The sequence below is a fragment of the Trachypithecus francoisi genome, unplaced genomic scaffold (genome assembly GCF_009764315.1).
Source record: "Trachypithecus francoisi isolate TF-2019V2 unplaced genomic scaffold, Tfra_2.0 Lachesis_group11, whole genome shotgun sequence".
NCBI lineage: Eukaryota > Metazoa > Chordata > Mammalia > Primates > Cercopithecidae > Trachypithecus > Trachypithecus francoisi.
In genome coordinates this window covers 127,393,713-127,416,393 of record NW_022681456.1, presented here as the reverse complement: position 1 = coordinate 127,416,393, position 22,681 = coordinate 127,393,713, and the positions used below count along the sequence as shown (strand labels likewise).

The 22,681-nt window shown below is 42.8% G+C and overlaps 1 protein-coding gene across 15 annotated transcripts in view; it reads left to right on the top strand.

Moving 5' to 3' along the window:
• The first annotated feature begins 2,457 nt into the window (after nt 1-2,457).
• DYRK4 (dual specificity tyrosine phosphorylation regulated kinase 4) overlaps nt 2,458-22,681 on the top strand; it is a 50,525-nt gene continuing 30,301 nt past the window's right edge. For 9 of the 15 annotated variants that reach the window (XR_004440086.1, XR_004440085.1, XM_033223151.1 and 6 more), the window contains exons 1-3: nt 2,461-2,531; nt 8,262-8,355; nt 13,932-13,958. Coding sequence is in view for 13 of the 15 variants with exons in the window: in XM_033223151.1 (XP_033079042.1) it covers nt 2,494-2,531; nt 8,262-8,355; nt 13,932-13,958 (159 nt within the window). In the remaining 2 variants the exon portion in view is untranslated. Of the gene's footprint in view, nt 2,532-2,564; nt 2,832-7,562; nt 7,756-8,261; nt 8,356-13,931; nt 13,959-22,681 lie in introns of those variants that run through there. The other 6 variants (XM_033223149.1, XM_033223147.1, XM_033223146.1 and 3 more) reach the window with 6 other exon arrangements.

The following is a 22,681-nucleotide window of genomic DNA, read 5'->3' as shown; positions in this document are numbered from 1 at the left end:
TGCTGTTATATACTTTTTGTATCCAATGTATATTTTTGTAGTGTCATATACCAGCCCCCTAACCTGCCCCACCTGTCCCCTTTTTAAAAACATATTTTTCAGTTATATAGCATTGAGGTTCTCTGCTTGGTGTAGATCAACAATAAACATAAGAGCCTACTCTATATTGGGTACTGATATAATTGATTAGTCATCTGGCACCAGCTTAATAACCTGTTTTTGCCATGTTCTTTATAGTTTATCAGGGGGGTTGAAAATTACCTCAAAGTATGTTAAAACCAGCCTGGCTGAAAGCACCGATAACTTTATGTTGCCAAACCCAGTGTACAATTTTCTCACCTAATCTTACATACCCTATTCATTATACTCTGATGAAAGCATTTGATTTCCTTGGCTCATGTGACACATTTCTTTGTCATTTTCTTCCCTTCTCCATGCCTACTCTTCATTATTTTGCAACTTTCTTTTCTTTTTTTTTTTTTTTGAGGTGGAGTCTCGCTCTGTCGCCTGGACTGGAGTGCAGTGGCCGGATCTCAGCTCACTGCAAGCTCTGCCTCCCGGGTTTACGCCATTCTCCTGCCTCAGCCTCCCGAGTAGCTGGGACTACAGGCGCCCGCCACCTCGCCCGGCTAGTTTTTGTATTTTTAGTAGAGACGGGGTTTCACCGTGTTAGCCAGGATGGTCTCGATCTCCTGACCTCGTGATCCGCCCATCTCGGCCTCCCAAAGTGCTGGGATTACAGGCTTGAGCCACCGCGCCTGGCCAGCAACTTTCTAATCTGTTATGTCATCTATACCTACTTGTCTCACCAGTTTCATGTTCTATGCAAACTCCAGTGGTCACTTATATGACAGTGACTGCCAAGTCAGGATCTTTACCCTACACCTTGCTCTTCACACAAAACCTGTGGATGGTCCACTGACAATTTGATGTAGCAGATCCGTTATTAAATTCAAGTTCTCCTTCTACCCCTGACATCTCTCCTGTGTTTTCTGTTGGTAAGTGAGTGGCGCTACCATTACTGCAGATGCCAAAGGTGTAATCCGGGGATCGAGTCTTCTCTCGACTTTCACATCCAGTCACCAAGCCTTACTCCATTTCCTAAATTTCTCAAAACTCCTCTTCCATGCGCTCTCCCTTACTCAGAAACATCATCACTCACTATTTCTAACAGGCATCCTTTCCTTGATTCTTCACCGACTCAGGCTTCCCTCCCACTGTTACTGCCACAGAGGGTTTTATAAAATAAAGTCAGCATGAATACCCCTCTGCAGTCCGCACACGTCAGCCTTACCCTGGTCAATTCATAGGCTACTTCATGTCTGGCTGGCCCCTTCCTGCTGCTTCAATCTTGTCTCTGCCCACGTGCACCTTTGACACCTGCCCCCCTAAACTGGGTGCTGGTGCAATGGTACCAAACTTTTCCATGGCTCTGGCCTTCAGACTAGGACTTGCTTCCTTTACGTAGACAACTACTACCTGTCCTTGAAGACTCAAATTCAACCCAGTTCTTTCAGAAAGCTTCATTTGAATGTCTTTTCTGCCTGGACCAGACTGTGTGCTCCTCCAGGTTAACCTACTGTCATTCAATTACAAACTTCCCTTACTTTTCATGCTTTCCTACAATCTGGTGCAGAGTAAGCACTCAAAAAGTGTTCAGCTGATAAATGGATTTTGCCCAGAACTTTCACTATGTCCTTTTTTCTTTCCTTTTTTTTTTTTTTTTTTGAGACGGAGTCTCGCTCTGTCGCCAGGCTGGAGTGCAGTGGTGCGATCTCGGCTCACTGCAATCTCAGCCTCCCGGGTTCGAGCGAGTCTCCTGCCTCAGCGTCCCAAGTAGCTGGGACTACAGGCGCGCACCACCATGCCCCCCTAATTTTTGTATTTTTAGTAGAGACGGGGTTTCGCAATGTTGACCAGGATGGTCTTGATCTCTTGACCTCGTGATCCACCCGCCTTGGCCTCTCAAAGTGCTGGGATTACAGAAAAAAAGTCTAAATAGAGACGGGGGGAGGGGGGGTCTCAATACGTTGAGCAGTTTGGTCTCGAACTTCAGACCTCAAGTGGTCTGCCTGGGCCTCCCAAAGTGCTGAGATTGCAGGTGTAAAACCACCGCGCCCTGCCAGAACTTTTGTGATGTTAATTCTGATAATCACATGCTTTGCTTGAAGAAGGGGAGAGGAGGGAGAATTTCACGTGTCTGGTCTGGGCAACCACCTTTAAGCTCTTCATGCTGAGATTTTGTTAAATTCTTGCCCTATACTTTAAAGAACTGGGGCAAGAGAATGCGAGTGGGAGGACGAGAAGTATGTTCTTCAGGCTGCTACTCTGCAAGGTGGTTTGGGACCATAGCCTGAGTAAGCCCTTTCACCTCCAGAGTCACAAAAAGGGCGGAAGCCGTTTCTATAGCGACGGGAGGAGGGCGTGGCCGTCCCTTGCACTCTGCCGGGCTCTCCCAGCCTCCCGCAGCGGCGGGCGGTGGGCGCCATCCTCATGCGGCTCCTCCCGCCGCCTACCCGCACCGGAACAAAGTAAGGGCCGCGGAGGCTGGTACTTCGCGTGCAGTCCAGCGCGAGGGCGAGACAGCTAGGGCCGACTGCGCTCTTTTAGGCGACGAAGCTTCTGGTCGACGGGGTCGTGGGGGAGAATGAAAAGCGTGCGGAATGCAAGAGTAGACTGGGGAGTGTGGATCAGAGAAAGAGAGAGAGAGGCGGGGTGTGGTGCACAGACAAGGAAAATACAGTTGTAGTTTTTGCGACGACTGCATCCCCGGAATCCAACATCAGTATACTTTTCTGTTAAGATGCTGTTGCATCGCCGACTCCAGCTGAGTGAGTGCAGGACAGGGAGCGAGGGGTTCTGAGGAACTCATCAGACCTACCTTGGAACTGTGTGCTCCCAGCCCTCACTGGGACACGAGACTTTCTTCCTCCCTTTCTTTCTCTTCTTTGCTGCATGTCCTCTTGTTAGTCATAAGTGGGTCCACGACCACACGCCTCGCGTTGATGAGGCTCAGGCAGGTATTACCCATGTTCCCACCCAGCCCATATGCCTGGGCACCTTTGTGCTCAACCAGAGCCCAGCCCCTGGCACAAAAGCACGCTAAGGTGTATGTAGATCACACACCCAGAGCTGCCACTCCGAGGAAATTCCCAATATTAGCAAATCTTTCCTTAAAAAAGTGATGAACAATGCACAGTTTGAGGGTTTTTAAAGGTTATACTGTGACATTTGCTGCATTGGAAATGTTCAGCAGCCCCTCAGAGCTTAGGAACATTGTGACCCCTCCGACATATCTTAAGCAACTGACAGCATCATCAATATTAATTCAGGCTTCACTGTCCAGGCTTAAGTGGAGACTTGACAAAAGCAGGAGGCCATTTAGTGGAAAAGTTCAAACGGTGGAAACAGCAAATGGAAATGTCCTTTGTCCTGCTTGAGCGATTTAATCACCTACATGTGGTCGGTATGTAAAACCTAGGAGTTCTAAGAAGTTCTTCAAACATGGACTCTACCTGATTGGTTCCGTTACTTAAATCTATTGTTTCTCTTGTTTTGGTCCTTATGGAGAAAGCAGAGGTAAACCGGAAGGGACTCTCTAACAGTATGTCAGCCACTCTTCCCTGACTTTGCCCTCTCCAACTCCACATATTGTTGCCTACAATTTGGCTAGAATGCCTAGTTCTCAAGCGTGTGGAGGACCCAGTTCTGGGAGTTAGTGGTTTTAGCTGACTCTGAGCCCATCGTGAGTGTGTTGTGATGGCTCCCAAAAGAGCAAATGCTGGTGGAGGCTGCATTAATAGAAAGGCAATGAGCACATCAAAGGATATGGCCTTGCTGCCTGACTTAGCAACAAGTAGAACATAATCCGGACTCAAGAAACTGTAGCTACTTTGAGATCATAAAAAAACTAGAAAATAGGAACAACCACAAGGCAGGCTCTCTCTGTCAGGCCTGGATGTGCCATCACATGAAGACAGGTTTGAAAAATCTTCACAGAATGCCTGGAGATGAGGAGGTGCAGGGGAGAGAAAGCTTTTTTCTACTCAGCTTTTGAACATTCAAGAACTCTTGGGTAGAAAAGAGACAGATTTATTCCTTAGTACTCTGCAGAGGATAGCAAGGATCAGTGGAGGAAATTTTGCTCAATATAGTTTATCCTTCCAAGAAATACCAAGCACCAACCATCTGTAAATTAACAGTTGAGTGTGAAATGGGTTGCCTAGAAAAACAGTGCACTCAGTCATAGAAATATTCCAGTATAGACAGACTGATTGTCAGGAATACCATAGAAAGAGGATTTTTTCCCTGGGTGGGAAAATGGATGAAATGGTCTCCAAAACCTCTTCTAGCTCTTTAGAGTCTGGGAGCCAGTGAACCCTCAAAAGTTTCAGGGATATATGCAGAGGGTCCAAGGAATTCTCTTTGGCAGAAATGAGTGTGACTTAAAATACAGTTAGATCAAAGAAATAAGACCTAGTGTTCAATAAATCAGTAGAATGAAAATAGTAAACAATAATCTATTGTATATTTCAAAACAGCTAGTAGTGAATAATTTGAAGCCCTGACTTGATTATATATTATATAAATATAAATATATAATCTATTTATGTATCAATTAAAAAAGAATGTAACTTAAGTTCATTAAAAACATTATCACCTGTTCACAGAATGCGAACGGAATCCCTGCAAACCCTACACTGCCACACTTTCTGCCCCAAAGACAGTCCCTAGGGCGTAAAGATCAAGCAACTCGCAATTGCAGTAGAAATACTAAAATCGTAACAGGTAAATCTCAAAAGACTTGTTTCCTTTCTGGATATTGAAGTACTCTACACATAGATAATGTGTATGTATTAATATAAAATACTATGCAGTGCAGTAAGGCTGGCACCTCTCTGGATCTGTCTTACCCTTGAGACTTTGAACTCCTTGAAAACAAGGATTCTGTTTTATTTATGTTTGAATCCTCCATGCTTAGCACAGTAGCTGGCATGCAGTTGATGCTCTGGAATTTTTTGATGAATTAATCTATTTTAGATTTATCTTCCTTCAGCAAATTTGTACCAAGTTTTCAATAGACAAGTCACTGTCCTTACCCCAAAAGGAATTTTTAAAAAATGCAGGCTCACCATCTGTGTCCCCAAAAGATTAACAATCAATATGAGACAAAAAATATATACACATGAGATAATTAAGTTACGTGAAAGCTCTTGACCAAGTAAAAAAAAATGAACTTCTTAGGCAAATGCACCACTGAACGCTCGAGGAAAGAGAGGAAGGGGAAGGGGAACTCTGATCCGCATGTAAGATGGAAATGAGGATGGCCAAACTTTTGGTTTCAGTTCTCAAAGGAACATTCACTCTAGTTCTGAGCTGAGTTTATTAGTTATCTTCAATCCTTCGTGTAACAAGATACAAACGAAATATAAAAAGCATTTTAATTCTTTTCCACATAGTTCACCACATATTTTGAGGATAAAAAGGTAGCATTTGCAAAGGTTTGAGCAAGGGTTAAGTTGTACTGTTGGAAGCCAGAGTTCATGCATAAAATAAGAAAGGCACAAATTAGTCTTTAATAATCACAGAATTATCTAAGGGATGGCAAAGTTGGAATAAGTCACAACAGATTTTTTTTTTTTTAGTCTGTCAGTATTTTTGTAGAATTAAAGAAATTTAGACCCTAAAGGGACTTTAGAAGTCATCTGGTCCAGTCTCATCATTTTGCAGGTGAGGAAACTGAGCACAGAGAGGACAAATGGCTCATTCAAAATCATGGCACTGTGTGTAAGGTGGCATTGAGACAAGACTCCACGATTCCTCAGCATTTCCTTCAGTGTTTGCTCCTTCTCTACCTCCAGAGCTGTCAGAGCTGAACAGAGGAAAGGGCTCCAGTTGTTTGAAAGATTTCACATTTACCTTTTTTTTTTTTAAGATGGAGTCTCGCTCTGTTGCCCAGGCTGGAGTGCAGTGGCGCGATCTCGGCTCACTGCAACCTCTGCCTCCTGGGTTCAAGAGATTCTCCTGCCTCAGCCTCCCGAGTAGCTGGGATTATAGGCATGAGCCACTGCGCACAGCTAACTTCTTTTGTATTTTTAGTAGAGACGGAGTTTCACCATGTTGGCCAGGCTGGTCTTGAATTCCTGACCTCAGATGATCCACCTGCCATGGCCTCCCAAAGTGCTGGGATTACAGACGTGAGCCACCGTGCCTATCCCACATGTACTTTCATAGTCTCCTACATCTCTGTGAAGTAAAGGAAGGCAACACTCGATGCAGAGTCTTGGCAGGAAAAATTGTTGTATTCATTTTTGCCCAAAGTTGAGATTTTACAAATTCTATGTCCAGCTGGTGGCCAAAATTTCACCTGTTCTGTCTCCCAGATCTTTCCCAAGTTCATACTTCTGTCCTCACTGTCATTGCCTTGGTTGAGACTCTCATTCCCTCTTACCTAGACACCCAAAATGCCTTCCTAGTTCCTCCAAATCATGCTTCATGATATTGCCAGAGAGATGGTACCAGAATACACATCTGATCTTCAGCCCAGGCTTAGCATAGCCACGTAGGCTCCAAGACTGTAACTTGGACTATGTGACCTTTTACAACCGAATCTACCTCCCTGGCCCTCCATCAGCAATGTCCAAGGACAGTGCTCAAAATTTCTGGAAAAGACAGTGTTCTTTCACATTTCTGTTATTTGTGTGTCCTCCTCCATCTGCCCTTGACACTCCTGCCTGCCCTGCTCATTCTTCAGAGATGGTTCTACCCTGCTCAAGAGTGAAGGCCTCCTCAGCTCTCCCAGCCGACTTAGTCAATACCTGGCAGCATGCTCTGGGAGCTGGTTGCACAAGCCTGTATTAATACATTGATCACATGCATCGGCATGATCTGCTTTCTTCTATGTACCTCCTTTCCTGGATAAGGAGTTCTCTTTGAGGACAGAGACCATGTCTGGTTTATCAGTGAAATTGTCTCAGCAAATGTTTATAGAAAGAAAGGAGAGAAGGAAGAAGTGAAACTATGATCATAAGCAGAGAACTTACTGGTAATTTTTGTTTGCTTTTGTGCAGAATTTTTTCATATTGTATATATGTGTGTGTATATTATAGTTAATGTTCCCACTTACCTCCCCCAGCTCTACTTCTTACAGGTCACTGTTACAGTTCACTTCTTCCAGATCTTTCAATATGCCTGTATAAAGGCATGCAAGCATTTTGTTTTTTGTTAAATAAATATAGAATTATATTACACACATGTTCTACTGTTTTTGCTCAATACATTATGGGCACAGATAAAGATCTACCTTATTTTTTAAATGACTGCATTATATTTCATAAAACATATGTGTGCCATGATTTTTTAACGTCCCCTTATGGACAAGTTCTGATTTTTTAATAGTTATGCCACAATACATGGTAGCATGACTTTTCTTTAATGCTCTGAATACTTTCAGAGTTGTGGTGCCATCATCATTTATGTGGTGTCTGCAAGAGCCTGCCAGTGGAGTCATTTGTAGAAGCTGTGATAACATTTGCATTGGTTCCTGTTCTGCCCCTGTTTCCTGTATTCTCGATTCCCTCGGCTCTTGGCTAAGGTTAGAAGCTGAAAAGGGACTCACAGAGGACACAGAGCGAGCAGTTTCAGCAGGTGCTCTGCTAATGTAACGGGGAATGTGAGTGTCCTGAGACCCCTCTAAGATTCACCTTCCACTTAGGGAAATTGTTGCTTACACTAGATTCCATGAATGTGTGCAAGGTTTTGTTTTTTTTTTTCTGTCTTGCAGGAAGTTAATTATTAACAGAACTGTGCTCTGAATGAAAAAGATGCAAACATGGCCAAATGAGAGTTAGAGGAAGTGTTTCTACCAATTGTCCCCCTTTTCTTTTTCTATAGGCATTAAACTATCTAAGTAGCCCACAAATATGCCCACCTTGTAGGGGGATATTATGTTTGTGGCAGAAGCATGAGGTTTACTTTCCAGTGAAGTAGGGGAAACGGTTTTTTTCCCCCTTGGTTGTCTAAACTGCTAATCACCGGATTATCTCTTCCTCCTTCCCTGGCTTCTGTCTCTTGCTCTGACCTCCTGACCTCACGTGACCATCAGAAGGGAAGCAAGGGAGAAGGAGGGACCCTGCTCCTGCTTTTGGGCCTGTTGCTTTCTTTTCTTCAAACCTGCCTGCTTTGTTCTGTCCCTGAGTGTGTGGGCCATGACTTAGATTTGACTCCTCCTGACAATTTATCTTTTACTTTTCCTCTTGCAGGACTCAAATGGATGCTAAAAAGCCAAGGAAATGCAACTTGACTCCCTTCCTGGTTTTGAAAGCAAGAAAGAAACAACAGCTCACCTCTGCGAAGGTAAAGATCCTTGAATTTTCACTGGAGAAGAGAGGTATCATCGTGAGGACCTAGGGACTCAGGGCCCAGAGCTGATGGCTGTGCCCCAAGCACCTCTGGGGACAGCGCAAAGGAAAGGTGTGGAGGATCACGCTGATTGGCAGGGCCAAATCTGGGTGGGTGTGGAGGGAAAATCAGCAGAAGGGCAAGGCCTTCATCTAACAGGTGAGCTGTATTCAAGAAGACGCTAGGTGAGTGCATACATGGTATCTTTCATTCTGCTCTATATATGTGGGATCCTACTGGAAGTGTCCTGGAATAGTTCGAGAACACTTCCAGAAAAGATCTGCTTTTTTTTCCCCCCCTTTGAGACGGAGTTTCACTCTTGTTGCCCAAGCTGGAGTGAAATGGTACGATCTCGGCTCACTGCAACCTCTGCCTCCTGGGTTCTCCTGCCTCAGCCTCCCGAGTAGCTGGGATTACAAGCATGCGCCACCACGCCTGGCTACTTTTTGTATTTTTAGTAGAGACAGGGTTTCTTTATGTTGGTCAGGCTGGTCTCAAACTCCCAACCTCAGGTGATCCACCTGCCTCGGCCTCCCAAAGTGCTGGGATTACAGGTGTGAGCCACTGTGCCCGGCCAAGATCTGCTTTTTTTCTAATACAGACATGGTGTCTTTCCTTTCACTCTGCCTCAAAAACTAGTAAAATGCCACAACACTGAAGTTAAAATTGTGATGGGATGACTTTGTGATAACCATCTATGGGATCGACTTCTAAATCAGGTGTATTTTAAAAATCTAACACCACTCAGTTTGAATTTCTTCGTTTGTTCAAAAGATCATATTGTTTGGGGTCTTTGTCCTGAAAGTTTTGCAGCAAACTTCAGCCCAAAGCATTCAGGTTTGACTTCTGAATCCTGCCTGCATCACTGATTGGGAGAACTGGAGTTCAGCAGGCTAACCCAAGGCCTAGCAAAAATGGTCCTCCTGTAAATCACATACACTTCCTTAAAATGATGACTTTAGGTTTCCTCTTCCTAGCGCTGTTCCTGATTTAACGCTAGTGTCCCCCTTGGGATTATAACTCATACAAATGGGCCCTAACACAGAGTCCTTTGCTCCACCCCGCTACCCGTGCCATTACCACATATAACAAAACAGGTTTATTTTGCAATTTATAGGTGCAATTTTTAATACCTAAAACAAATTTATTTTGATGAAATAAAAATTACTGTAAAATATCTGAAATAATAAACCTCCAGCAAAACACGGTAATATAATAAAGATGGCATTCTTTTCAAATGTTAAAATATGATGCAAACAGAACAATCTTGGTTATGATTTTATTTTAGCAAAATCATCATGAGGTTTGCAACTTGCACATTTATTTATTTAGAGACAGAGTCTCGCTCTGTCGCCCAGGCTGGAGAGCAGTGGCGCGATCTTGGCTCACTGCAAGCTCCACCTCCCGGGTTCATGCTATTCTCCTACCTCAGCCTCCCGAGTAGCTGGGACCACAGGTGCCCGCCATCACGCCCCGCTAATTTTTTGTATTTTTATTAGAGATGGGGTTTCACCATGTTAGCCAGGATGGTCTTAATCTCCTGACCTCGTGATCCGCCCGCCTCGGCCTCCCAAAATGCTGGGATTACACGCGTGAGCCACCGCACCCGGCGCAACGTGCACTTTTTTAAGCTGCTTGAGCGCACATTTATTGAGAGCTGAGGTGACTCACACACGCGCCTTAGCAGCAAGTGCTATTTTATCCCCAATTTTACAGAGGAGAAAATTGATATACAAGCAAGGCCAATTAGCCCGTGGTCATAATGCCAGTGAGTGGAGGACAGAATTCAAACCCATATTCTTTTAAAATTGTTATTTAAAAAAAATTTGAAAGTAGAGACAGGGTCTCGCTATGTTACCCAGGCTGGTCTCAAATTCCTGGGCTCAAGCCATCCTCCCACTTCAGCCTCCCAAACTGCTGGGATTACAGGTGTGAGTCGCCACAGTCGACCAAATCCATATTCTTAACCACTCTCTTCCACGCCTCTCTGTTGCATAATGATAGCTCTGTTAAATGTTGTCCTGTAAAGTGCCTTACACATTTCAATGACTTTTAAAGAAAGCAAACTCTGTTGCAGTTACAATGACAGGAATTGTCAAAAATAAAATAAGTCTGGGGCATGATGATTCACACCTGTAATCTTAGCACTGTGGGAGGCTGAGGTAGGAGGATCACTTGAGCCTGGGAGTTTGAGACCAGACTGGGTAACATAGCAAGACCCCGTCTCTACAAGTAATAATAATGATGATAATAAATTAGCTGGGTGTGGTAGTGCATGCCTGTAGTCCCAGTTGCTTGGGAGCCTGAGGCAGTAGGATTGCTTGAGCCCAGGAGGTTGAGGCTGCAGTGAGCCGTGCTTGCACCAGCCACTGCATCGGCCTGGGCAACAGAAGAAAACCCTGTCTCAAAATAAATAAAATAAGGGCCGGGCGCGGTGGCGAACGCCTGTAATCCCAGCACTTTGGGAGGCAGAGGCGGGCGGATCACGAGGTCAGGAGATCGAGACCATCCTGGCGAACACGGTGAAACCCCGTCTCTACTGAAAATGCAAAAAACTAGCCGGGTGAGGTGGCGAGCGCCCTTAGTCCCAGCTACTCGGGAGGCTGAGGCAGGAGAATGGCGTGAACCTGGGAGGCGCTGGAGTTTGCAGTGAGCCAAGATCGCGCCACTGCACTCCAGCCTGGGCGACAGAGCGAGACTCCGTCTCAAAAAAAAAAAAAATAATAATAATAAATACATAAATAAAATAGGATAAAAAAGATGTCACATTCAAAATTGATTTGATTATGTTGTGTTTTACAATAATTACTGGCAAATTCCCAATGTCATTTAAAAATACTCTTGAAGCTTAAAACTACTGTCTTTGTATTGCTAGTTGTTCTGATGGGGCTTAAATAAATGTCTTTTCAACGTCTATTGGTTTTCCTCAACGGACTTCTCACCCAGTTGAATTTAATAGGTTTAAGGAAGGAAATGCAAACAATTCAGTAACTGGCTTCTGCACGTGAAGTCTTGGGTTTCAGGGGACAGTTATGATATTAATTGGAGAAAGAAAATGAATTGTATGAATTATAATCCCTTCATCTAAAAAAACACTGAAGAAGAGAGAGCTGTGGATCTCGCCATGCCTACGGCCCCAAGCAGGTGTTGAGAGGGCAACTTAAATATTTAAATAAATTAATCATAATTTATGTTTTTCACAACATTTAAAATTATAGATTATAAGTATAATATTTATCATAATCAAGTATTCACATATCTTAATATGGATCTTGGTAACATTTCAGCCAAGGGAAATTTTAAAATGTGATTTCACCTGACTTTAAGACAACAGTGTGGCTCTCTCTCTCTCTAGTAATCTGGAGTTCTTTTCAGAATGCCCTATTCATTGGACTGACACGGGGTAGAACCTTGATGCCAGTGGAGGGCCCCTGGCCTTTCTGCTCAGCTGGCAAGGATCAAAGAACTCTCAGGAAAATGCTCCGTGTTGCATTTCTCGTAACTGCCGGCAGGGGGAAAAGCGGCCCTTTGGTCCTCAGTCATCTCACCCAGTAGGCTGGAGGACATCCGGGTTTTCTGCATCTCACGTTGCCTCAGCTGGTTTCTGGGACTCAAGGAGCCAGCTGAGCTCCAGGATCACAGGTTAGGCTATACCAGGAAGAGAACCTGGGAGACAGTCCTAGGGAGGGAAGCTGGTAATTTAGGATATTACATTATGATCTCCCCGACAACCACAAGATGCTACAAAGCACATCCAGAATCATACTGAAGACACATTTCTAGTTTCAGCACCAAAAGCACAGGTACTTCTTCTCTGTTAATTTCTCAGAGCCTTTCAATCATTCCCTTGCTGAATATCACCTCCTGAGAGAGGCTTTGCTTCCCCACCCTTTCTAATGACAAATCTGTTTGCTTACTCATTTGTTGTCTGTCCTGCCCTCCAGAACTGCGCTGTCCGATATGGTAGCCCTTGGCACGTGGTCCCTGGCATGTGTCCTACTGGGGGTGTGCTGTGAGTGTCAGATACACACCAGATTCCAAAGACTTGGTGTGAAAACAATAAATGTCAAATGATGTATTAGTAATTTTTGTAGTTGGGTTTATATTTTGTCATATTGTATTGTATTTATATCATATTGATATAAATTTACATTTTATCATATACCCTTTAATGCGTCAATAAAGTTGTAAAATATTTTATATTGTTTATGTGTTAAAATAGTATTTTGAATATAATGTGTTAAATAAAACACATTATTAAAATTAATTTAATCTGTTTCTTTTTATCTCTTTAATGTGGCTACCAGAAAATTTAAAACGATACTCATGACTCACATGATGTTTCTATTGGATAGTGCTGCTCTAGAATGGACACTGCACAATGGCAAAGGTTTATTGGACTGGCTCGGTGCCAGCTCCCTAGAACTTAGGTCAGTGCCTCGCACAGACTAGCACTTGATGTGTACTTGTGGAATAAAAACTAGGAGTGTGTTTATTCATTTGTTTCCTCTACAAGTATTTACTGTCGACTCGTTTCAGACATTGTTCTAGGGGCTAGGGATGCAGTGGAGAACAAAACAGGCCATAAAACTCTAACAAAGCTTAAAATTGGGATTCTTTGTAGGAAGATCAGATGTTTTGATTAAATGCTGAGAATGGTAATGACTCACCTTCATTTTCCCTGGCAATTAAAGAGTTGGAACTGAATGGACCAGTGGTTCTTAGCCTTGGTTGTATATTGGGAACACCCAGGGAAGTTTTAAACACTACTGAAATCAGAATCTTTAGGGGTCGTGGACATTTTTTAAAAAGTTCTTTTCTATCATGTGGGGACAGGTGTCCATTTCATCACCAGCTGTGAGACCTCAGTTAGGTCATTAAGTCTCTGACGTTTTGCTGTTTGTGAAACTGGAGTAATTGTTCCTATATCCCCTGATTGCAGTGGTATTAAATGAGGTAAGAGAATGTGAGCTCTCCGGCCGGCAAATGTTGGAAGCCCAATAAATACTGGTTGCTTTTATCTTCCCTCTGTCTCTCCATTTAACAGAAAGGGGCTTCCTGTAAGAGATGGGTTTATCAATGAGTGTCACACAGTGGAAGAGGATATCCGAGGGTCATTCACTGTCTCATTTCCGTGTCTCATCAGCACTTCCTATACAAAAAGCAGGAACAAAACCAAACCCTGCTCTGACCATTTGGTGCTGGACAAAGGAATGGAAATCAGTCCAAGCTGAAGACAGAGCAAGCAGCAGAGATGTTAATTGCTAGTTCTGTCTAGGTTTTTAGGGTGGCACAGTATTATTTATGGTAGTGCATTCACCTGTTAAATACAAATGGAAGACTTGAACTAGAAGAACTTGTCATGATCATTGCAAGTTAACATTAAAACATTTAAAATATAACCATAAGCAGCCAATCTAGAATCAGTGGCTCAATGAAGATAGGCATTTACTTCTATATAAGATCTACATTTGGAATGGATTTGGGGCCCTGAAGGAGAGTTTTACATGCTTTTCCCCATTCTTTCCTAGGGCCCCACTCTTTCTGAGATCTACATGGTAAGTACCAGTTCCTTTGTTCTGCGTGTTCATTGGTGCTTTAATTTCTAATAAAAGAAAGAAGAACAAAGATTTGAAATTACCTTTGATTTCTGTCAAAGGAATGTGAAGTGAGCAGGAATTGGCAGATGGGGGGCATGTCTCTGAGTATAAGAATTAATCAGAGCAATAGATACTTCTACTGAAAGCTTCTTCAGGCCATGACAAGTAGAGTATCAGTTCGACGTTGGAGGTGGGGATAAGGAGATGTTCGGAATGCAATCCCTGCCCTCCCGGCATGTGTTATAGCAGTGTTTATTTGCTGCTTTCAGCAATGTTGAGGGGGTCATCACCTCCATTTTACAGCGGAGGAAACTGAGATCCAAAGAGATTTATATAGCAAGGCACCTGAAGTCATTCTGGGAATAAAAGCTGAAATCAGGATTCAGATTTTATTCTGTAATTCATGAATGCTTTTCAAGAAACACCTTTTATTATTAAGTGTTGAGTATATATAAAATAATATTAAAGAAATATGTGTAAAGTATAAAGAATGATACTGCAATACAAGGATCACCCTTGTGTGTACCCAACACAAGGTTTTAAGAAAGCAGTCCCAGTCCCAGGCCTGGTGCGGTGGCTCACGCCTGTAATTCCAACACTTTGGGAGGCCAAGGCAGGTGGATCATGAGGTCAGGAGATGGAGACCATCCTGGCTAACACGGTGAAACCCTGTCTCTAGTAAAAATACAAAAAATTAGCCGTGCATGGTGGCACGTGCCTGTAGTCCCAGCTACTCGGGAGGCTGAGGCAGGAGAATGGCATGAACCCGGGAGGCGGAGGTTGCAGTGAACCGAGATCACGCCACCGCACTTGGCCTGGGCAACAGAGCGAGACTCCATCTAAAAACAAACAAAAAAAAGAAAACAGTCCCATGTGTGTCCCTCCCCATTGTATCTTGTCCTGTTCATTGTTCCCTCTGAGATGACTACCCTCTTGAGTTTTGCATCTATTATTCCACTAATTTTCTTTATCTGTTTCTAAACCTTCTAAACTATGTATTGGCTCATTTTGCGTGTTTTTTTTAAACATACATGGAATCATACTGTTGAGTGTTCTTCTGCAACTTGCTGTTTATGCTCAGTGCTAAGCCAGCGTACACTGGTATAACATTTGGCTGGCTTTCACTGGGGTTGATTAGGCCTCTTCTGATTGATCATTACCTGTGCCCCAAGTCTTCAAATACTATGAATATCACCTTTGTTCTAGGAACACTGGTTATCAATTAATTTAACTGCCATGTTTCATTATACAGGAACACCACATTTTTTTAAAGTCAGTTTTACAATTAACAGACATTTTGTTTTTTCTTGTGTGTTTGCTATTTATTTTTTATTGAAAATTTTTTTCTTTTTCTTTCTTTTTTTTTTTTTTTGAGACGGAGTCTCTCTCTGTCGCCCAGGCTGGAGTGCAGTGGCGCGATCTCGGCTCACTGCAGCCTCCACCTCCAGGGTTCAAGTGATTCTTGTGCCTCAGTCTCCCCAGTAGCTGGGATTACAGGTGCATGCCACCATGCCCAACTCATTTTTGTATTTTTAGTAGAAACTGCGTTTCACCAGGTTGGCCAGGCTGGTCTCTCAAACTCCTGACCTTGAGTCATCTACCAGCCTCGGCATCCCAAAGTGCTGGGAATATAGGCGTGAGCCATTGTGCCCGGCCATGTTTGCTATTGAAAATGATGCTGCTATGAGCATTCTTGTGCATGTTTCTCAGTGTGTCTGTATAGGCATTTCTAAGGTGTCTTCCCAGGAGGGGAACTGCTGGGTAACAGGATATGTGAATGCTTAACTTTACCAGGTAATGACAGTTTTCCAAAACATTGGTGCAAATGTACCTTGTCACCAGCAGTGTGTACACATTTCAGTCATTCCACATCCTTTTTATTACCTGATATGTGTGACTTTTTAGTTTGCCAGTTTGCTAACAATAATTTTTTTTTTTTTTTTTTTTGAGATGGAGTCTTGCTCTGTCGTCCAGGCTGGAATGCGGTGGCATGATCTTGGCTCACTGCAACCTCTGCCTCCTGGGTTCAAGCAATTTTCCTGCCTCAGCCTCCTGAGTAGTTGGGACTACAGGTGCATGCCGCTATGCCTGGCTCATTTTTCTGTATTTTTAGTAGAGATGGGGTTTCAGTATGTTGGCCAGGATGGTCTTGATCTCCTGACCTTGTGATCCACCCGCCCTGACCTCCCAAAGTGCTAGGATTACAGGCGTGAGCCAACATGCCCAGTCAATTTATTGTATTTTAATGTGCATTTTGATGATGATTGTTAATGAGATTGAACCTCTTCTATGTATGTATTGACCATTTGTGTTTCCTCTCCTTTGAAATCCTTGGTCATGCCTTTATTGTTTAAATATTTTTCTTTTGTGCTGTTTGTCCTTTTTTATTGATTTGTAGAATATTTGACATATTCTGTCTACTAATCCTTTTTCAGTTGTATGTGCTGCAAACCTCTTCTCCTAGTTGTCGGCTTGTCTGTTTTTTATTTACTTAGTTTTTAAAGAGCAGTTTTAGGTTCCCAGAAGAATTGAGCAGAGAAGTACACTTCCCGTATACCCCATTCCTATTTACAGTTTCTCCTGTTATTAACATTTTACATTCACGTATAGTTGGCACAATTGATGAACCAAGATTGATACATTATTATTAGCTGATGCCCATAGTTTACATTAGAGTTCCTCCTTTGTGTTGTACGTTCTAGGAGTTTGACAAAGGCATAATGTCATTTATTTACTATTCTAGGATGATACAGGATAGTTTCACTGACCTAAAAATACCCCACTGTCCATCTACTCATCCCTTCCCCCCACAACAAAACCCCTGGCAACCACTCTTTTTACTGTGGCCTTAGTTTTGCCTTTTCTAGAATATTGTATCGTTGGAATAATGCAGTATGTGGCCTTTTCAGACTGGCTTTTTTTCATTGAGCAATAATGTCCTCCATGTCTTTTCGCGGCTTGATAGCTTATTTCCCTTTATCAGTGAGTAACACTGCACTGTACGGCTGTGCCAGTGTGTTTATCCGTTCACTGACTGAAGGACAATTTGGTTGCTTCCAATTTTTTAGCAGTTATAAATAAGTCTGCTATAAGCATTCATGTGCAGGTTTTTATGTGGACACACATTTTGTAGTTCATTTGGGTGAACCAAGGAGCATGATTGCTGGATTGTATGTTAAGGCTACATTTAGCTTCATAAGAAACTGCTACACTGTCTTCCAAACAAGCTGTACCATTCTGCCTTCTCACCAACAATGAATAAGAACCCTTGTTATGCCACCTCCTTGCCAGCATTTGGTGTGTCAAAGTGTGGTTTTGGATATTCTAGTAGGTGTGTAGTGGCATCTCATTGTTTTAATTTGCAATTGCCTAATAACATAATATTGAGCGTCTTTTCATATGCATATTTAACATCGATATATCTTATTTGGAGAGCTGGTGTTTATTCAGATATTTTGCTAATTTTTAATTGGATTGCTTTCTTATTATTGAATTTTAAGAGTTCTTTGTATACTTAGGCACAATCCCTTCTCAGATATGTGTTTTGCACATATTTTCTACCAGTCCGTGGCTTCTCTTTTCGTTTTCTTAACAAAGTCTTTTGCAAAGAAGTTTTAATTTTGATGAAGCCCAGTGTATCCACTTTTTTCCCGTCATGATCGTGCTTTTTTATTGTAGCTCAAAAGTCATTACTGAACTGAAGGTCACCTAGATTCTCTTCTATGTCGTCTTCTAGAAGTTTTATAGTTTTGTGATTTCTATTTAGGTCTATAAGCCATTTTGAGTTAATCTTTGTGGAAGGTATAAGTTCTGTGTCTAGATTAATTTTTTTTACATGGATGTCCAATTGCGCTAGCACTGTTTTTGTTTGTTTGTTTGTGATAGGTCTTGCTATTTTCCCAGGCAGGTCTCAAACTCATGACCTCAAGTGATCCTCTGACCTCAGCCTCCTTGAGTAATTGGGACTACAGGTGTGCGCCACCATGCTGGGCTTAGGACTATTTGTTGAAGAGATGCCTTTCTCCATTGAATTGATTTTGCTCCTCTGTCAATGATCAGTTGACTATGTTTGTGTGGGTCTATTTATGGGGCCTCTATTTGTTCCATTGAACTGTTTGTCTATTCTTTCTTCAGTGCCACACTGTCTTGATTGCTGTAGCTTTATAGTAAGTCTTGAGGTTGGGTCATCCGTCCTCTAACTTTAGTGTTCTTCAGTTTTGTGTTGGCTATTCTAGGTCTTTTCTTTTTCCATGTGAATTTTAGAATCAGTTTGTTGATGTCCATAAAATAACTTGCTGGGATTCTGATTGGGATTGTGTTGAATCTACAGATTAAGTTGGGAAGAACTAATATCTTAATGATATTTAGTGTTCCTATCATGAACATAGAAAATACCTTAATTTATATAGATCCTCTTTGATTTCTTCAGAGTTTTGTTGTTTTTCTCAGATGGATCTCATACATATTTTGTCATACTTATAGTTAAGTATTTCAATTTCTTGGGAGTGTTAATGTAAATGGCATTACACTTTTAATTTCAAATTCCAATGGTTCATTTCTGGTATGTAAGAGAGCAACTGACTTTTGTATATTAATGTCTTCTATCCTGCAGCTTTTATATAATCTTGGGTTTTCTGTTTACTTTCTTTATGTTGTTTTTAGATAAACAGAAGTAATTAATTAAAAGCAGGTAAACTTATGGTATGCACTTTTTGTCTTAATAAATCATTCCCTACTCTGAAGTTATACAGGTATTGCCTTCTAAAAGTTTCATAATTTTCCTTTCATCAGTTCTGAAAAATTATTCTAGCCATGTTGTCATTATCTCTTTCATATTCTTTCTCTTCTTCTGAAACTCTAAATGTATGTTAAACCTTGTTTTATCCTCTGGGTCTATAATCTCTGACCAGATTTTTTATCTCTTTGTCTCTTTGTGCTGTTTGCTGGTTAATTTCTTCAAACCTGTCTTTTCCAGTGCATTCATGCTCTCTTTGGCTGTGTATAATATGTTATTAAGCCCATTCATTTGGTTTTTAATTTCAACTGTTATAGTTTTTAGTTTTGAAAGTTCTAATTTGTTCATTTTTAAATCTGTTCTGTTATTTGCATGGAGTCTTACACTTTACTCACATTTTTAGGCTCTTTAGTTTCTTTAAGCAAGTTATGCATAATTTATAAGTTTTACCAGATAATTCCAATATTTGGATATTGTATTTGGAAATATAAGTATTTGGAAACACTGGGGGGAGGGATCTGATTCTGGTGTTTATAGTTTTTGCTAATTCTCACCCACAGCACCTTGTTGTCTTGCACCTTTTAACTTTTTACTAGTCTTGTTTTGTGGAAAAGGCACAGCTGAACCTGAGAGAGTATGAATGGTTTGCCAAGGCCTCACAGCCAGCACGTGGCAGAGGAGGAATGCCAGTCAAAATCTGTCTGACTCTGAAGTCTGTGTCCTTTTCTCTATTCCTGTGAGGCCTAATGACCCTTGACGGATGAACTCTTTTATGAATCATCCCATATGTGATTACTGAGAGCCAAGCATTGTTTTTGGTGCTGGGATACAAAAATAAACAATAAACAATGCACATCTCCTTCTTTCAGAGCATGCACAATCTAGTGGGAGCATAAACCACAAATGCGCTGGGCGCAGTGGCTCACGCCTGTAATCCCAACACTTTGGGAGGCCGAGGTGGATGGATCCCGAGGTCAAGAGATCGAGACCATCCTAGCCAACATGGTGAAACCCCATCCCTACTAAAAATACAAAAATTAGCTGAGTGTGGTGGCGCACCCTGTAGTCCCAGCTACTCGAGAGGCTGAGGCAGGAGAATCGCTTGAACCCGGGAGGCGGAGTTTGCAGTAAGCCGAGATTGCCCCATTGCACTCCAGCCTGGCGACAGAGTGAGATTCTGTCTCAAAATGATAATGATAATCATGATAATAATAATGATAAATAAAAATAAAAAATAAAACATACAATGGCCAAGTGACACTGAGGCATGGGAGTGCTCTCATGCAGGTAGAAACAGTTCTCTGGGAGCCTAGACAAAGTTTTCTTAAGCCATTGGCTGATGCCCAGTGTACCATCTCATGCTTCACTGACATGCCAGTCAGTTTAGTGCTGTCGCATGGCATGAGTTACAGGGTTCTTTATTCATATTTTCGTCTAAATGAATCATTCCCCCTGGAGTTATACAAGGAGGCTGCATGTGGACTGGAGGGAGGGCATTTCAGACAGAAGAAATAACATATACAAAAGCATGCAAAGGCATGCTATCTAAATTGATAGAAATAGAGCCTTAGAAATTATCTATTTAAACCCACCTACATGATGCATAAATCCACTTTATATTATAGGGAATTTAGTGTCTAATTTATAGAATAAATGCTTGCTTTCTGAATGTCTCCATTGTCAACTGAATTCAGGCACTATCAGAATAAAAGCATGATCTTATTTTTAATTAGAGACCTTTGGAGGGGAAGTACTTTATCATCCCTTGTCACCCGGTTTCCTGGCAGAACACAAAGAGGTCAGAGGAGATCACTGGGTGGCAGCATGAGACAGTAAAACGGCGCTAGAGGGCTTACGTTCTGGACGAGCTTGCTGCTGTTAATTGTGTTGTCTTGGACAAGTCACTTGGATAACCTTTGCCTCTCTTTCTCCATATGTCAATTGAGGGCATTATACTACACATGCCCTAAGGTCACATTCAGCAACATGATTTACCAAGCTGCATGTAACGGAAGTCCAGAAAACAAAGTATCTCCCCAAGGCCCTGCACTGAATGCATCAGAAATTGACTCCAGCTGTCTGGACCTCCAGGCTCTTGCCCTTCCTTAAGGATGGCAGGGCCTCCTCTTTCCACCTCTGGCAGGGACAGAGCTGGTGGGTAGGACCCCAGGGAGGCTACTACATGAGTGAGAAGAAAATCTGGTCCTCCCAAGAGGCTGGCCACATTCATCCCCCTAATGAGTCCCAGGGGTGCAGCTGTGGCTGTTGGTGTGATCTGGAGGTGGCTCCTCCCTATCTAGGCATCCTGGGCTTCCTCATGCACAGCAAAGGGGCTTTACGGGCAGACTCGAAGCTTCCAATGGCAATGGGAGAGATGTGGGATTTGTTCGAGGTCTATAGCAGCCAGGGTAGCTGAATCCCTTAGCTGGGGACCCTTAGGAGCCCAGCCACCTCCCTCCCTCCCTCCCTCCCTCCCTCCTTCCCTCCCAGTTCTTTGTGATGCTCTGCTGAGCCTGATTGTCTTAACTAGTTGCATTCTGCAGAAAATCCCCAAAGAGTTTCTCTCTCTCTCCTGGCCACACCCCTTCCCTGCATGAATGCATTTATTTTTAACTCCATAGTTCTGGCCTCTGGGAAGGGATGACAGAGCCTGTAAAGAAGAAGCTGTGAGCTGATATCACAGAAGTTGAGCTTCATTTGCCCATCAAACCGCCAGGCACTTGGGGATTTTTTTTTTTTTTTAATGGGAAAGAGGAAGAGACAAGGAGGAGTCAGCTGAGAAAATAGGAAAATCACCTGTGAAGTATGACTGAGGTGGGATGGTGTGATGGAGGTGTGACTTTCTGAAAAGGCTGGGTGGCCTGAGGCTTGCAGAGAGTCCAGTTGCTATCTTTCCTGAACTGTCCAGATGAGGAGATCCAGCATTCTGTCCCAGGTAATAAGATGAGCCAGTGCCTCTGGAGTTCTGCTGTAATTAGCTCTAAATAGGGACCAGTCCTATTATCCTTTGGGTCTTGGCGTGAAAGGGCAGGACATATACTCCCCTGCGGTCCTTGGGTAAACGGAGAGCTTTATAGCCAAGGTGAGAGAGGCTGTGCTTGCTGGGGGTCAGGGCCTGACCTGATGAGAAGGCAGAATAGAGGGGAAGGCAGAGCACCTAGGGACAAGACACTGAAGTGGGACATGGGACTGGGAATTCCATCCTTCAGGGGACCTCTTTCATCCACTCTGACACAGACATTACATGGTCAGGTCAGTGCTATTTGTAATGGGAACAGGCTTCTGCCAGACAGGTTCTTCTTTCCTACCATGAACCATCTCTTGTCTCCTTTGAGTAGCAATGCATTTATTTGGAACAAAGCACTTCCTTTTCCAGGTATTCTCTTGGAAATTGCCGTTGCCTTTGAGAGGGGCATGAGCAGAAAAGATTCTCTGGTGTGAATTCACTGATTAGAGACTTTCCTTCCTGGGGAGCAGGGCAGCACTGTTTCCTGGTGGGAATAGAAGCCACTAGGAGCAAGGAATGAGGCTAGAACAGGGCAAGGGTGGACTGGCCACCAGGAGGGGGAAGGACTGAACTCAAAGCTCAGCTGTCTCCCTGGGCAGCCTAGAGTCGTCTTGGATCTTTCAGGACAAGTGCTAGGTCCTCAAATGTCTTGCTCCCTCCCTTCCTTCCCTCTCACCTTCTTTTCCTCCTCCTTTAGCAGATATTTAATTGCCTACTATAGGTTGAGTATCTCTCATCCGAAATGCTTGGGACCAAAAGTGTTTTGAGTTTCAGACTTTTTCAGATTTAAGAATATTTGCATATATGTAATGAGATATTTTGGGGATGGGACCCAACTCTAAACACAGAATTCATCTGTGTTTCACATACACTTTATGCACATGGCCTGAAGGCAACTTTATACAATATTTTGAGTAATTTTGTGCATGAAACAAAGTT